Here is a 15,513-nt window from a genome sequence, read left to right as displayed (position 1 = left end):
TTGAAATGGAAAAAAGAAGGACTGGCATGTATTCAAAGAGATAAATTATTTATCATAAACTAAAAAGGAAAATTAGAAATATTTCTTATTTGTGATAATTTAATTTAAATATACCCAGGACTATAAAATTTATCTAGATAAGGTATTTAAAAAGAAAGAATTCTAGTCATTTTTAAAAATATGAATATTTAAAATTTATATGATCCTTAATTTGAAAATGATTTTTAAAAATAATAAATGAATGATACTAAAAAAATATCTATTATGAAAAAATCTAAATAGAGTTTTATTAATTTTAGATTACCTTCAATTATTTAAAATGGAAATCTTTCAAAAGCATCTATATATTCAGTTGATAGTGTAAGTTAAATTTATAATTTAAGTCTTTAGAAAAATAATATGTCCATAGGTCTTACTGATTAGAAATTAAATCCAGAAAAATATTTGTTTAAAAAGCTTTTGCCTGAAATTTATGATTCTGTTAAAGTTACAATTGATAATAGTAGAGAAAGAAATTTTAAAAAGTATAATTTTTCTAAATTTAGATATATATGTTTATATAAGCATATTTCTAACATTTTTTCTTTATATATAGATACAATAGAGAATAGGAATTAGAAAAATTATATAAAAAATTAGACGAAAAGTTATAATAAATAGAAGAACATAAATTTAAATAAAGAAAAGCGTACTTAAGTAATTTAACTAAATGATTTTTTTTTAATAAAATATATAAATATATTAATTCTAATGTAAAATAAAAATTATTATTATAGATAAATTATTAATCAATGTATTTTAAATTAATAAAATAATAAAAAAATAAAAAGAAATGTAATTATAAAATATATAAGAACATACATTAATAAATAAATAAATTATAAGATAATACAATTTTTTAAAATAGATATAATTAATAAAAACATAAGTCAAAAATTCATTTTTTATCCTTTTTATAAATTGTACTAATTTTATTTTATAAAAATAAAAAATAAAAATATCAAAAAAATAAAAAATAAAAAATATTACTTTATTCTATTAAAATTAATTGGAATAATTTTAAATAAAATCTTAATAACTAACTGTTTAATTATAAGGGTTAGCATTTATTCTACCAGTAGGTGATTTATTTTAATTAGATAGATTTTAATTATATTATTACTAAATAAATTATTGCTATAATTATTATTATTAATAATATTATTATTATTACTATTCCTATTTTTAAGACTACAAAATCTATTATTATTAAAGTAATTATTATTACTATATTTATCTTTACTATTGTAATCTTTAAATATCAAGTTATTAGTTTAAACCAATTTATTATTATTATTATTATTATTATTATTATTATTATTATTATTATTATTATTATTATTACTTCTTACTAATCAATATATTAATTTTATTTAATTTGTTTTTGAATTTCCTAATTCTTTTTAATTTACTATTATTTTTGTTATTATTATTATTATTAATACTAAAGTATTTTTATTATTAAATAATATAAATTTATTACTATAAATATTAATTTAAATCAATATTTACTTTATTTTAACCTGAATCTTTGTTTTGTTCACTTTTTTATTATTCTTAAATTTCATTTTTTTATATATATTATTCATTCTATTTATTATAAAAATCATTTACTTTTTTCTATTCTAATTCTCCATATTTTTATTAAATATTTTCATTTTAAACACTATTTATATTATTATTATTTGTTAATTGTATCTAAATATTCTCATAATTTTATTAACTAATATTTTAATTATTATTATATATTTTTTAAAAATTGGATGGTCTAATTACAATTCTATATTATTTTAAACATTTAAATTATATATAATTATTTATATATGTATTTTATTTATTACTCTGTAGGATTTTTAGGTGATTATTATTAAATATATTTATTTTCTATCTTATTAGGCAAATATTCTGTAAAAGGTTTAGCCTAAATAGGATATTATTATAAATAATTCTATTAATTAAACATTCCTTATTTATTTTTAATATTCTATTCTGTTAATATATCACTTGCTTTAAATAAATGTTAATTAATAGGAATTTTTTCATCGACTTCTTCTTCTTTGTAATTATATTCATTATTATTAGCATAAAGATACTACTATTCTTATTTTTTTACTTTTAATTATTTATTTCTCTCCATTAATTATTACTATACTATTTATTATTATTATTTATATTATTTATTTTATTATAATTCTTATCTTCCAGTATTAGTTTTACTCTATATGTTTTTCCAGGAAAGTTTCTATTAAGGAATTTATTATTTTTTTCTTCTTAAAAAATTTTTTTTTATTTATTTTCTTCATTATCCATTTATTATAAATCTTATTACTCCATTTATTATAATTATTCAATTTATTACTATTATTCCATTTATTACTATTATTACTATTATTACTATTATTGCTATTATTGCTATTATTACTATTATTATTTTGATTTTGATTTTGATTATATTTATTAATTGTCATTTTCATTCTTAATTTTTTAATTTTATTTTTTTATAATTTCCTTATTCATCTTCATTAGGAATATTCATATCTTCATCTTCATTTTAGTTATTTTTTTAGTTTTGATTTTCTTTTTTGTTTTTGGCCTCTTAAATGGCTTTTATTGGATTATATTTGGTTCTTTTTTATAGATTTTCTATTTAATTTTTATATTTTTTCTTTTCTTTTTTCACTTTTTCTCCATTTTCTATTTCTTCATATTCTTTATTTCCACTTTTTTTTTCCAATTCTTCATCTTTTTTCTTCTTTTTATTTTATTTTATTATATTTTGTTTTTAATTTGAATATTAATTTTCAGGAGGGGGGTATTCGTTCCATTATTATTATAAATTTCTATTTATATTACCTCCTCCTACTGGCATTTCATCCCATTTATTTAAATTATTTTTTTTGGGAATATTTTCATCTTTTATTTAATATTATTAATCTCCTTATTCTTCCTATTCCCATTAAACTTCATTTTTTTTCTTATTTTTTACTCTTATAGGCATTTCATCCCATTTATTTATAAAATTTTATTATTTTTGGTTTTTTATTGAAAAACTTTCTTCTTTTTGTTTAAGATTCTGAGTCTTTTTCCCATTAAACTTCATTTTTTTTCATATTCTTAGTTCCTATAGGCATATCATCCCATTCATTTTAAAATTCTGTTAAATTTTAATTTTTATATTCTGATTAATTTTAATATCTAATTATATTTTCTTCATATTGTCTTTTTGTTATTTCTTTTATTACATTTTAAAAATTTCTTTTAGGCTATTTTTATTATTATTATTAATATAACCATTTTCCATTCAAAAAAAAAGATTTATAAGAATTAAAATAATCAATTTTTAAATAATAGATTTAATTTTCAACATTAATTTATTATTCTTTTTGTATTATTTTTAAAATATATATATATATATATATATATATATATATATATATATATAAATACCTTCATCATAATTTTCTTATAATAAACATATTAAATCTTTTATTTTCCCTACAATTTATTTCATATATGGTACTTTTATAATTTATCTAGTTTTCCAACCTAAAACATATGCTTTTAATAATTAATTAAATCTTTAATTTCCTTATTAGTTTAGTCTTTAGTTTCTTTATTAATTTAACCTTTATTATTATTATTAATTGAATTTTTAATTATCTAACTATTAATTAAGTCTATAATTACCTTATTATTTATTTAATTGTTTATTTGTTTAAACATTATTTTATTTTTTTCTGATTTAATAGCCTCGAAATATTTTTTAAATATATACTGCGCAATGCTTAATAAATTAAACCATTAAATATTTTTCATTTTTTTTATTAAATTTTTACTTTTTTGTTTATATAATATTTTTTTTGATTTTATTTTTTTAAATATACCCAAATAAAATCACATATTATTTTAGCAGCTTATCTTTCTCTATTTGTTTAATATTAACTATAATTATTATTCTAATTCATTTTTTTTTAATAATTAAATGAAGTATTTTAAAATTCGCTAATATTTTCTAGCATGAAAGAGCCACTTGGTTCTTAATTATAATCAATTTATTTATATAAAGACATTTTTTTTTAATAAAACTATTTCAGTATTTATTATTATAATTTTTATTTAATTTTTTTAAACAAAAAAAATTGATTAATAATAATATTTCTTATTTATATTTTTGTTAATAAATATAAATATTTAAATTTTTTTTTTAAAAAATAAAATAAAAGCTATTTTTTTTTTTTTTTTTTTTTTTTTACAAATTATTAATATTTATTTGATTGTTTAATAAATTTGAAATATTTTTTTTTGATTTATTATTTTTGGTCATTATATTTTTATATAAAAAATAAATTGTTAAATTTTAACTTAATTATAAATTATTGGCTGCTATATATATAAATTATAAAAAAGTATTCTTAATAAAATCTATATATATATATATTTAATATTATAATTTAACATAAAAAAACCCAAGAATAAACATTTTTTAAATAATATGTATATTTATAAATTAAGTAATAAAGAAAATAATAAATGAATAAATTAATAAAGAAAAAAAAAAAAAAGATTAAAAAAAGTTAATATTAAAATTATAATTTTCAATATATAAAATAAATATTATTTATATTATTATCTTTTGATTTTATTTAATATACATAAAAATTTAAAAATATAAAAAAATATATATTTTTATTTTCAAATGGATTTACTTGAATTAAAAAGAATTTTATCAAGTTCTTCAGATGAAATTTAAGAAACAAATTAACCTACTTCTTAGCCGACATAATAAACTTAACCTAATAAAGTATATAATTAAGAATTAAAAAAAGAAATAATTTAGAAAAACAATAATAATGAATAATATTATCATGCAGATAATAAATTTAATTTCATTTAAGGTATTATTATATTTGTTTTTTAAATATTTTATTTTACTTTTTTATTCAAAATAAAATAGAAAATATATAATATGATACTGATAGTGAAGGAGAAAATTTTGATAATAAAAATTAAAAGTTTTTTATATTATAATATTTTTTATTATTAAAAAAGTTAACTTTTATAAAAAAATAAATAACAGTTAAAAACTAAATAAATAAGATTCGAATAAATATAAATTTTAAGAAAAAGGAAATAAAGATTAAGATAAAAAAAATTCTTAAAATGATTATGAAAATGATAAAAATTAATAAAAAAATTATATGTTTTAAGATAAATATGATAATTATAATGATTAAGGTAAAAATATTAAAATAAAAAATATAAAAAGCATAAAAATATAACAAGATAAAATAATACCTAAAAAAATATTAAGCAAATAATATGATTAAAAATTTTAAGATGATAATAAATTTTAAAAAAATAATAATGTAAAAAAAAATAAAAAAAAATATATTAAATCTAAAAAAAAATATAAATAAAATAATATAGTAGAGAGGAGGAAATAACTATGATAAAAATTACGATAAAAAATAACACTACAACTAAAATTAGTAAAATAAATAAAAAAAATATTGAAATATATTAATAAAAAACAATAAAAGAGACAAAATAATTATTATTATAAAAAGAAGGTAATAAAATTATAAAAAAAAAATTAAAAAAATATATAAATATTAAAAAGATAATAATAAAAAAAGATAGTAGAAAAAAAGGATTTAATAATAAATATAAAAGTAATATATAATATGTAGAAAAAAAAGTTGAAGAGGAAGAGGTAAATCAATCAGAAGAAAAATAAATAAACGAAAAAAATTATGAAAATAAAAATATTAATTAAAAAAATGAATAATAAAATTAAGATAAAAAAATAGATTTAATAAAATAAGAAAATTATGAAAATTAATAGTAATAAAAAAATAAAACATAATTAAAATAATAAAAAACATAATAAGTATAACCTTATATATAACAATAACAATAACAATAGCAATAACAATAATAATAATAATAATAATAATAATAATAATAATAGCAAAAATAATAGTATTAATCCTAATAATATTAAACATAATAATATTAAACATAATAGTTATTATAATAATAATAATATTATTAATAATAATAAACACAATAATAACAATAATAACAATAATAACAATAATAATAATAATAATAATAATAATAATAATAATAATAATAATAATAATAATAATAATAATAATAATATATAAATAAACAATAGTATAATTAATATTCATATGGATATTAATAATAATTATAACATTAATAACCATAATTATAATAAAATTAATTATAAATCTAATAATAATAAACTTTTTTAAATAATAATAATTTTGATTTGCAGTAATAATATTAAGTTTCAAATGTTTAATAATAGGATAACGTCAATAGTGTATTATTTATATATCTATTAAATATTTTTTATTAATATTTTTTGTTTAGAATTAAGATGAACAAAATAAAAAGAAACTTAAGCTTAAAATGAATTCATAAGCTTTTAATTTATAGTCTACTTTAACTAATCCTTTTGAAACATAGAACTTATAATAAGTACCTCCACCTCCCTCTTTTCCTTTTTAATAATAGAATTAGTTGCAATAGAAACTTCAATAATTTTCTATACAAGAATCTAATTTGAATATATAATAATAAGAAAATAAAAAGTTTTATTTTATATATATATTTTTTTTGTTTTATTTTTTTATTTTAAATAGAAAAAAATAATTATAACTTAAAAATTATGCTTTTGGTGTTTAATGAAAAAAACAAATTTAATTTTTCTAATAAAGACATATTATATATTTAATATTTTTTATTTTTAAGAAGACCAAATATTAATTTTGAAAAAAAACTTATGATCTTAAGATTAAAAAAAGATTTAAATAATTTAATTAATTTAATAAAATATTATTATTAATTAAATTGTTATTTGTTAAATTTATTTAATAGATTTTTTTTTTTTTTTTTCCTAAATTTATTTTATTATAAAATTAGAATATATAGTATTTTTAAAAAAAAATATTTAAATTAGCTTATTTCATTTTTTATTAAGTTTATCTATAATAAAAGTATTTTACATAAAAAAATTATGTTTATAATTAATTATATCTAGAAAGTTTAAAATCTTATAACTTTTAACAATTATAAATTAAAACACATTAATTATTAAATTAATATTTATTAAATATATCTTTAGACATTGTTATTAAAATATTAGGCTACTTAAATATATATATATATATATATATTAAAGTAAATTATATTCTATTTTATTATATTTTTTAAAATATTGTATATAACAATTGAATATTTTTTTATTTAGAAAATAATTTAAATGTAAAAAAATGATTATGATTAAGATAAATTTAACTTTTTTATAAAAATATAAAAAATATACAATTTTTTTAAATAATTCAAATAATCAATTAAATTTAATATTGCTTTTTTATAATCATTTTTTTTTTTATAGAAAAAAATAAATATTATTTTCAATTAAAAAAAAAAAGAAGAAAAAAAATAAAAAAAAATATATATATATATATAAAAAATGATAAATTACCACGACGTTCGTTATAAAAGAACACTTTGCAAAAACTTTTAAACAAGTAAAAAATTATATAAAATATATAGAAGTTACATTTATAATATATACAAAAAAAGCTGGGTAATGTGTTATGGGAATAAGATGTCATTTTGCTCATGGATAAGAAGAAATAAGAAATCCAGCAATTGATGTATTATATATTTCGTATATATATAAAAAAAATATTTTTATTGAAAATCAAAGCCATTAGTATAGTATCCTGCTTTAGCAGCCTTAATGTAAAATCCAGCAGCTTTGTCTAGTAAGTTAGTTAGATGTAAATATAATGATATTGGTTCTTGTAAATACGGAGCTTCGTGCCATTATTCTCATGGTGAACCTTAACTATAATAATAAATTCTTGCTTAATAATAATATTAAGAAATGCTATATTAAAATTAATTACATTAACAATAAATATATTAATAATAATAATAATTACCATATAATTATTATCAAACAAGTCCTTAATCAGCATATCAATAAAGTTAACCTTATTAATAAGTTCCATAATAAGTTGTAAATATATATATATATATATATATATACATATATATATATTTTTTATTAATAAAATATATATAGATAACCCCTGAATAAAAAAAATAAATTACAGTTTATTAATTATAATTTATTATAAAAGAAATAACTAAGCTTAATATTGCAAGTGAATATATGGCTATTGTATAAAGAGCAGCTGAAATATTAGCTGTCTAAAATGTATAAGGATGCTCTTAATTATTAAATGTAATATATAAAAAAATAAATTATATTTTATTTTTATAAAATATATTTATTTATAATTTAATTTTAGGAAGTTATAAACAGAACTGATTGCTCACCAGAAGAAAAAAAATAATACGAATAAATAATTAGCTAAGCCTAATAATTAGCTGTAAATTTAATGACTTAATTTTCAAGTCCTTAATAATAATAATTATAACAATAACCATTATAATAATAAATATGATGATTGTACTCACTTATTAAGGACATTTTTTTTTTTTTTGATAATCCTTTTAATACCAGAGTTTTATCTTTTTGATTAATAATAGGGTTTTTAAAAAAAATAAAAATAAAATATTATTTTTTATTTTATATATATATATAAAAATAAAAAAAAAAAAATTAAAAAATTTAATTGTATATTTTATAAAATAAAAAAATAAAAAAAAAATAATTAGTTAAATAATGGTAATTATAAGACAATTTATTTCAGTATTTCAAGCATTTTTCAATTAATTAATAAATTAAATTTTTTTAAATTTATTTATAAGTAAGAAAAAAAAAAAAAAAATAAAAAAAAAACTTCATTTAAAAAAATAAAAAAACTTCTTTTAAAATAAAAAAAACTTCTTTTTTTTTTTTAAAAAAAAAAAAAAACCCTTATTAATTATCAAAAATATCTTTATTTTCAAAAAAAAAAATTTAAATAAAAAATATTTTTTTTTTAAACCCAAAATATAATTTTTTACTTTTTTAAAAATATTTTAAATAAATAAAAAAATTAAAAAAAAAAAAAATTTTATTTTAATTTCTTTTTAGATTTAAAATGAATAATTTATAATTAATTTTTTTTTTTTTTTAAAAGAAAAAAATAAAATAAAAATATTCTAAATAATGTACTAAATTATTATAAACTAAAAGAACTAAAATAAATTAACGATTAAAACAGATAAATTTCTTGATATATACCTTTACTAATAATTAAAATCAAAAAAGTAAATTAAAATATAAAAAATTCCTAAAATGAATATAATATAAATGTTAATTTTATTTAAAAAAAAAAAAACATAATTAATGTACTAATTATATAAAAAAATTAATAAAAACTATAATAAATTCTCCTTTATGCAAATATTTTTTTATATTGTATAAAAAATAAATACAATATAATTTATTATTATTAAATATTTATAGTAAAGATAATGAAATATGTATATATTTTATAATAGTATAAAATTATTAAGTGTATAATATAGAATAATTTATAATAAAAAAAATATTTATATACATAAAACATTAATTTAAATTTGTTTTAGTACAAATAAAATAATATAACATAAATAATAAAAAGAATTAATATTTTTTCATTTAATAATTTTTAAATAAAAATAAAAGAATTTTAATAATTAAAAAAAAAAAAAACATTAATTTATTAATAATAATATAAAATAAAGCAAAAAACACAAAAATCACATATTCATTTTAAATATACGACAAAGTCCATCTCCTCCTGCAGTAGCAAATAATTCTCCTTTATTACCGAAATCCACCGTATCGACTTCTTTTGAAAATTCCGTAATACAACAAAAAGCTTTATTTTAATTATCCCTATCAAATAGCTTTACTTCATTCGTATTCGAACCTCCTGCTAAAATAAATGTTCCACCCTCATCTTTAGAAAATTATCCAGCATATAAAAATACTGGAGCATTACTCTTAAGTGTTACATCCCAATCAATATCACTAACTAATTTATAAGTTCTTCTATCCCAAATTTAAAGTTGATTAGTTTCCGTCCAAGAAGAAGTAAGAATATAATTTCCATTTAAATCAATTCCATCTCCGCAAATAAGAGGTCCATAAATACCTTTTTATAAAGCCTTTTTTTCCCTCACATCCCATATGACTACTCTAAAATCCCAACCTCCTGTATAAAGTATATTATAATCTTCTTTATCATATTTAATACAAAAAACACGCGAACTATGTCCTGAAGTTGACATTTAATCACCTCCAAGCTTTAATATTTATTCTCTTGTTTCTTCGTCATATACTCTTATCTTTTTTTTTTTTTATTTTTTTTTATTTTATTTTTTTACTATTGGTTCACTACCACATACAGCAAAATTTGTTGCATTTATATTATAATCCATACAATATAATTATGGATCAAAGCTATCTACTTTTTTTAAAGAAAGAAGTTTTCCAGAAGCTAAATGAAAATGCTATATTTCTCCTTCTGAACTAAGAGATACAAATACATTTCGTGTTTTCTAAGATTATCCTTATGGTCTCCAACGAACATAACTAAATGGAATATTTGGTCTAGATGAAAAAAAAGTGTACGATAATTTTCCAGATTTTGTATTAAAAATTCTAATTTCACCATTTTCACATGCTTATTTTATATATATATATATATATATATTTTTTTTTATATGTTTTATTTATTATTATATATTTAGTTATTACCACATGCTACATATTTATCTTCATGATCAAATTTTACGGAAAATATTTTTGTATTGGCATTTCCTAATACATATTTATTTTCTATTGTTATATCAGTTCCTTATACATGATCAATTCTTGTTTATTTTAATTTGATTTGCTATTTTCTATTAAAGATTATTTTTTTTACCTTTATGAACGAGATATTGGAACTACCTTTGGTTTCTCCGATTAATGACCATCAACAGGCTATTTTGATGATTTAGGGGTACCTGGTAAACTACTTTACATTTAATAATGGTTTTTTTTTATTTGTATTAATTTTTTATAATTTTATAATTTAGAAAAAAAAAAAAAAAAAAAAGTTTTATTTTAAAAAATTTATATAAATAATTATTTATTAACTTTTATAAATTTGAATAATATAAAAACTATAATTGTTTAATTAATATGCTGTGTAGATTAATTTTTATTTATATACATTTATTTTAGTTTGATTAAATCTATTTATATAGGTAATAAAAAAATTTATAATTATATTATGAAGTTAACTTATACTAAATTTTTTAAAAAATTAAAGTTTATTATTATTTAACAAATAAAAAATATTTTTTATTGATATTTAATTATTTATTTTTTAATAAAAAAATATTACATAATAATATTCATATTAAAAAATTAGAATACAATTAAAAATATAATAATGTTAATAATGTTTAAGCTATAATGATTGCAATAAAAAATAAATAAAATAAAAATACTAAATTTCATTATTAAAATAGTTTTAATATATTTTATTTAAAATTAACTTTATAATTAAAATATAAAAAAAATGAAAATATTTTATTTTTAATTTTTAAAATAAATTAACATAAAAAATTTATTTAATTTATTTAAAAATATCAATTATATATATAAAATATAATAATAATAAAAAAAAAAAAAATAGAAAAATCATTTATTATAATTCAACAAAGCCTCATGATTCTTTTCTCTATTTTCTTCCGATTTATGAGTTTTTCCTCTAATAGGTTAAATACCTCCTTAAATAGCTTAAGTCATCTAATTACCTTATTACCCTTCTACATACTAAGGTTGGCTTTCTGTGATTCCCAAATCTTCTTTATAAGTCCATTTTCTAATATAATAGCTTCCCACAAACGCTAGAACTCCAAAAACAACAAAAATATTAATTTTAAGTTCATCCATTAACATTTTATAGAAAGGAACAGCTGCACTCAATCCTAAAGTTGCCATATTTGACAAAGTAAAGAGTAAAACTAAATACCTATAAGGCATTAATTATGGAACTACAATAAGTAAACCACCTACAATTATTGATTTGAAATATTTGGACATAACAATCGGTCCCATTTCGATTAAATAGCTTGATTTATCACCTACTCCAATTGTAAATACTTGAATAAAACCAGCTATTATAGAAGATATGAACATTACATTTCTTGTTGGGAAATTCAAAACAAAAATCCAGGCTAAAAATGCACCAAAAACGTCAAAGAATTAACTTATGAGAAGATTTTGTAAAAATGAACCATGTCTAATGTCGTTGAATACTAAAAAGGAACTCGTATAGGCTAAACATGATGTAACCCAAGTTACTAAATACATTATTGTGTTATTTAAAAGTTTTGGTTAGGTGATTAATTCAGCATATTTATGAAATAATTCTGTTATGAAATTATTAGTATCTATTCTTGCTAATCTTTTTTTTTTTTTTTAGTATAATTAAAATAATTAATTTTATTTATTTAAATATTTGAATCGATAAAATTTATTTAATTTAATGTAAAAAATTAATATTTTTTTGTGTTTATCAGTTTTATTTACCTTGATTTTTCTTATTTTACTACTTCATTTTAATCGTTTCTATAATCATAAGTATAAAACCACATTATTCCGAAAATCAAAAGTGGAATAGCTGTAAAATTGACTAAATGATCTTTCCAATTTCCATTAGAATTAGCATACCATAAATAAAAAAGCCCAAAAAAAGGTTATATAAATCCAAGTGCTACAGGGGCTACATTATTAATAGTAGCAGAATAAACATCACAAATATAAGCATATTATTATCCAAAATAGAATGCGAAAAGTAGATTCCATCCAAAAAGAACAATAGTAAGGAAAAAAGCATTCAATACAACAACTTTAACAGAACAAAGCCAAAAAAACTCGATTATGACAGTAAAAAATAACATTTTAGCTTTATGGGGCTTAGGAATTTCAAAAAGCATATTTAATAAATAGCCTACTACTTATCCAATTAAAGAAAAACTAAGCATAGCAGATTCTTATAATTTTTATTAGCCACATAAAAGATTAAATTCCATAGATATACTTTTATAGTGTTCATTTTCATCTTTATAAAAATAAATAATATAAAATTTATATTAATTATTATATATTTATGTATTTTAAGTAAAAAAAAAAATTAAATTATAAACAAATTAAAGTTTTTAATAATAATAAAAAATTTAATGTAAATATAAAAAATAAAAATAAAAATACTAAAAGTTATAAAAAATAAAATAAGAAAAAATTATAAATGTATAATAAAAACGAAATTTATGTTTATATATAAATATATATATATATATATATATATATATATATATATATATATATATTTATATAGTTTTTTTTTTATACATATTTATTTATATTTTACTATATTTATATTCATATTTGTTTTGGCACATTTATTATTCTGTACATGATTACCATTAATTTTCTATTTTACACATCAATGATTAAGGATGATAAAAAAGAAAAGGAATACTTAATCCAACTGTTACTTAAATACCGAAAAGGAAGCATAAAACAACAAACTAAAGCTTCATTTAAGGATGTGTTTAATCAGAAAGATTAAAGTTTAAAACACCATATTTATCCATTTTTTTTTTATATTTTATTTTTTAAAATTAAATAATTTAATTTTTTTGATTTGCTTAATTTTTTTTTTCTTTTTTATTTATATTTTTTTTATTTTTTCGAGTGTTATAATTTTTAAGTATATTATATATTTAAAATAATAAATTAAAATTATTATTAATAAAATAAATACAAAAAGCTTTAACTAATATATATTTATTAAAATACTTTTTATATTATAAACAAATTTTTATAAAAAAAATAAATATAATATAATCATTATAATAAATATATAATATATTATTAATATATATATATATATATATATATATAAAATATTATTTTAAAAAATAAACATATAAAATTATATATATATATATATAAATATATGTATAAAATAAAAACTTTTTTATATTATTTCATTTTATTTAAAAAAAAAATATAATATTAATATAAAAAAAAAATATATAAATAATATAAATATTGTATAAATAATGAATTTAATTAATTAAATAAAAACAGTTGTAAAAAAAAGATAATATAATATATTATTTTTATTAAATACGATATATTAATAAAAAAAAATTTTTATACATATATATATATATATATTTATATATATATATATTTATATTTATATTTATATATCTTTTTTTTCTTATTTAATTTCATTCTATATTTTTAATTTTGAAATATTATATATAATAATATTTAAACAAAATATTCATCAATCAAAATTCTAAAATTTTTATTGTTTTTCTAAATTAATAACTTATTTAATTATTGGAAACAAATAATTATTAATCAAATTCTACTTAATTTCCATATTATATAAATTTTCCTTTTATTAAAAATTAGTAAGAATAGCCTATATTTTCTGTAGAATTTCATTTATTTTAATATTTTTCTAACTTTTATTATTATTTTCAATAATAACAATTCTTTTTTTAATCACTTTTTCATAGTTAGAGATTAAAAGTTAGTCAATTTTAATATTTTAGTTAATGTTTTCTTAAAAATCTTCAAATTATTTTAAATCATTTAAATTATAAACTGGTTCTAAAGCAATAACTCCATCAAACAAATTAATTAATTAAGTAAAATAAAGGAGACTATTAAACCCTCCCGAAGCAAAAACACCCACACTATAAAATTTACAATGAGCAGGAAATTTTTTTTTCAACTACATTATAATATTTTAAATATTATTTTCATTGTATTAATATAAATCCTCACTTCCAGATAAAGATACGAAAACAGCCTTCAATTCTTTCATTAAAGACTCAAAATTATGTGTACCATTATATAAAGTATTAAAATAATTAAAATCGTAATTTTTAAAATCATTGAAAAAAATAAATACATTTTCAACTTCTTTTTCTTTATAATATCGATTATTTATTATCTAATATTTCGTATTTTGATAAGTAAATGTCTATATTAATCCTTTTGGAGTTCCTTCCTTTTTGCATATATTATCTTATATATCGGGTTCGAAACCTTCAAAACATTAATAAAGACATTTATTTAAATATAGAAATTGCTTATTTTCACATTACATAGATTTTGAATATTATTCCTTTTAATATATATTTTTTTTTTGAGTGCAAATAGTATAAAGTAAATAGTTAAAATTATAATAATTATAAATAATATCTTTTTAGTTATGGTTTATTCTTTTTTTTCGTGTATTTATTCTGATAAAACGTCTGTATTAATATCTATTTATTAATATTATTTATTTAATCTTTTCATATTATTATTAATAAAAAAAGCTATTATAAATTTTTAATATTATTTTTTTTTTTTTTAATTTAATAAATATTTATTTATTTTTTTATTTTATATATTTTTTTTGTCGA

General features: G+C 15.2%; 2 protein-coding genes across 2 annotated transcripts, besides 43 other annotated features; one reads left to right on the top strand and one right to left on the bottom strand. All coding sequences in view use genetic code 6, as the record gives it.

The window, feature by feature from the left end:
* Nucleotides 1-980: 980 nt before the first annotated feature.
* Nucleotides 981-1,023: a microsatellite.
* Nucleotides 981-1,025: a microsatellite.
* Nucleotides 1,026-1,149: 124 nt separating this feature from the next.
* Nucleotides 1,150-1,216: a microsatellite.
* Nucleotides 1,184-1,217: a microsatellite.
* A 106-nt stretch (nt 1,218-1,323) lies between these two features.
* Nucleotides 1,324-1,383: a microsatellite.
* A 795-nt stretch (nt 1,384-2,178) lies between these two features.
* Nucleotides 2,179-2,228: a microsatellite.
* Nucleotides 2,229-2,335: 107 nt separating this feature from the next.
* Nucleotides 2,336-2,382: a microsatellite.
* Nucleotides 2,363-2,459: a microsatellite.
* Nucleotides 2,363-2,469: a microsatellite.
* Nucleotides 2,374-2,468: a microsatellite.
* Nucleotides 2,392-2,469: a microsatellite.
* Nucleotides 2,470-3,203: 734 nt separating this feature from the next.
* Nucleotides 3,204-3,247: a microsatellite.
* A 191-nt stretch (nt 3,248-3,438) lies between these two features.
* Nucleotides 3,439-3,481: a microsatellite.
* Nucleotides 3,482-3,606: 125 nt separating this feature from the next.
* Nucleotides 3,607-3,670: a microsatellite.
* A 169-nt stretch (nt 3,671-3,839) lies between these two features.
* Nucleotides 3,840-3,898: a microsatellite.
* Nucleotides 3,899-4,265: 367 nt separating this feature from the next.
* Nucleotides 4,266-4,290: a microsatellite.
* A 985-nt stretch (nt 4,291-5,275) lies between these two features.
* Nucleotides 5,276-5,328: a microsatellite.
* Nucleotides 5,292-5,328: a microsatellite.
* Nucleotides 5,329-5,379: 51 nt separating this feature from the next.
* Nucleotides 5,380-5,449: a microsatellite.
* Nucleotides 5,391-5,463: a microsatellite.
* Nucleotides 5,414-5,458: a microsatellite.
* A 168-nt stretch (nt 5,464-5,631) lies between the features above and the next one.
* Nucleotides 5,632-5,678: a microsatellite.
* Nucleotides 5,679-5,812: 134 nt separating this feature from the next.
* Nucleotides 5,813-5,865: a microsatellite.
* A 78-nt stretch (nt 5,866-5,943) lies between these two features.
* Nucleotides 5,944-6,209: a microsatellite.
* Nucleotides 5,975-6,308: a microsatellite.
* A 1,238-nt stretch (nt 6,309-7,546) lies between these two features.
* On the top strand, nt 7,547-8,552 carry IMG5_197860 (hypothetical protein; the record flags this gene model as incomplete). The annotated part of the gene is made up of 5 exons (XM_004024153.1): nt 7,547-7,604; nt 7,660-7,733; nt 7,787-7,916; nt 8,226-8,329; nt 8,397-8,552. The coding sequence occupies 5 exons, from the start codon at nt 7,547-7,549 to the stop codon at nt 8,550-8,552; spliced, it is 522 nt and encodes a 173-aa protein (XP_004024202.1).
* Nucleotides 8,106-8,143: a microsatellite.
* Nucleotides 8,508-8,546: a microsatellite.
* A 323-nt stretch (nt 8,553-8,875) lies between the features above and the next one.
* Nucleotides 8,876-8,942: a microsatellite.
* A 130-nt stretch (nt 8,943-9,072) lies between these two features.
* Nucleotides 9,073-9,107: a microsatellite.
* A 670-nt stretch (nt 9,108-9,777) lies between these two features.
* Nucleotides 9,778-13,674, bottom strand: IMG5_197850 (WD repeat protein; the record flags this gene model as incomplete). Its single annotated transcript, XM_004024152.1, has 7 exons — nt 9,778-10,368; nt 10,408-10,706; nt 10,781-10,896; nt 10,950-11,039; nt 11,733-12,482; nt 12,608-13,139; nt 13,449-13,674. The coding sequence occupies 7 exons, from the start codon at nt 13,672-13,674 to the stop codon at nt 9,778-9,780; spliced, it is 2,604 nt and encodes an 867-aa protein (XP_004024201.1).
* Nucleotides 10,365-10,405: a microsatellite.
* Nucleotides 10,370-10,403: a microsatellite.
* Nucleotides 13,353-13,414: a microsatellite.
* Nucleotides 13,362-13,459: a microsatellite.
* A 57-nt stretch (nt 13,675-13,731) lies between the features above and the next one.
* Nucleotides 13,732-13,771: a microsatellite.
* A 148-nt stretch (nt 13,772-13,919) lies between these two features.
* Nucleotides 13,920-13,994: a microsatellite.
* Nucleotides 13,940-14,046: a microsatellite.
* Nucleotides 14,047-14,080: 34 nt separating this feature from the next.
* Nucleotides 14,081-14,132: a microsatellite.
* Nucleotides 14,133-14,238: 106 nt separating this feature from the next.
* Nucleotides 14,239-14,285: a microsatellite.
* Nucleotides 14,241-14,299: a microsatellite.
* Nucleotides 14,249-14,291: a microsatellite.
* Nucleotides 14,300-15,363: 1,064 nt separating the features above from the next.
* Nucleotides 15,364-15,394: a microsatellite.
* A 40-nt stretch (nt 15,395-15,434) lies between these two features.
* Nucleotides 15,435-15,496: a microsatellite.
* Nucleotides 15,439-15,508: a microsatellite.
* Between the last annotated feature and the right edge of the window lie 5 nt (nt 15,509-15,513).

The sequence above is a fragment of the Ichthyophthirius multifiliis genome (assembly GCF_000220395.1).
Source record: "Ichthyophthirius multifiliis unplaced genomic scaffold scaff_1120509251407, whole genome shotgun sequence".
Classification (NCBI taxonomy): Eukaryota; Ciliophora; class Oligohymenophorea; order Hymenostomatida; genus Ichthyophthirius; species Ichthyophthirius multifiliis.
The sequence above is the reverse complement of the archived record's forward strand: the minus strand, read 5'-3'. Positions and strand labels throughout refer to the sequence as shown.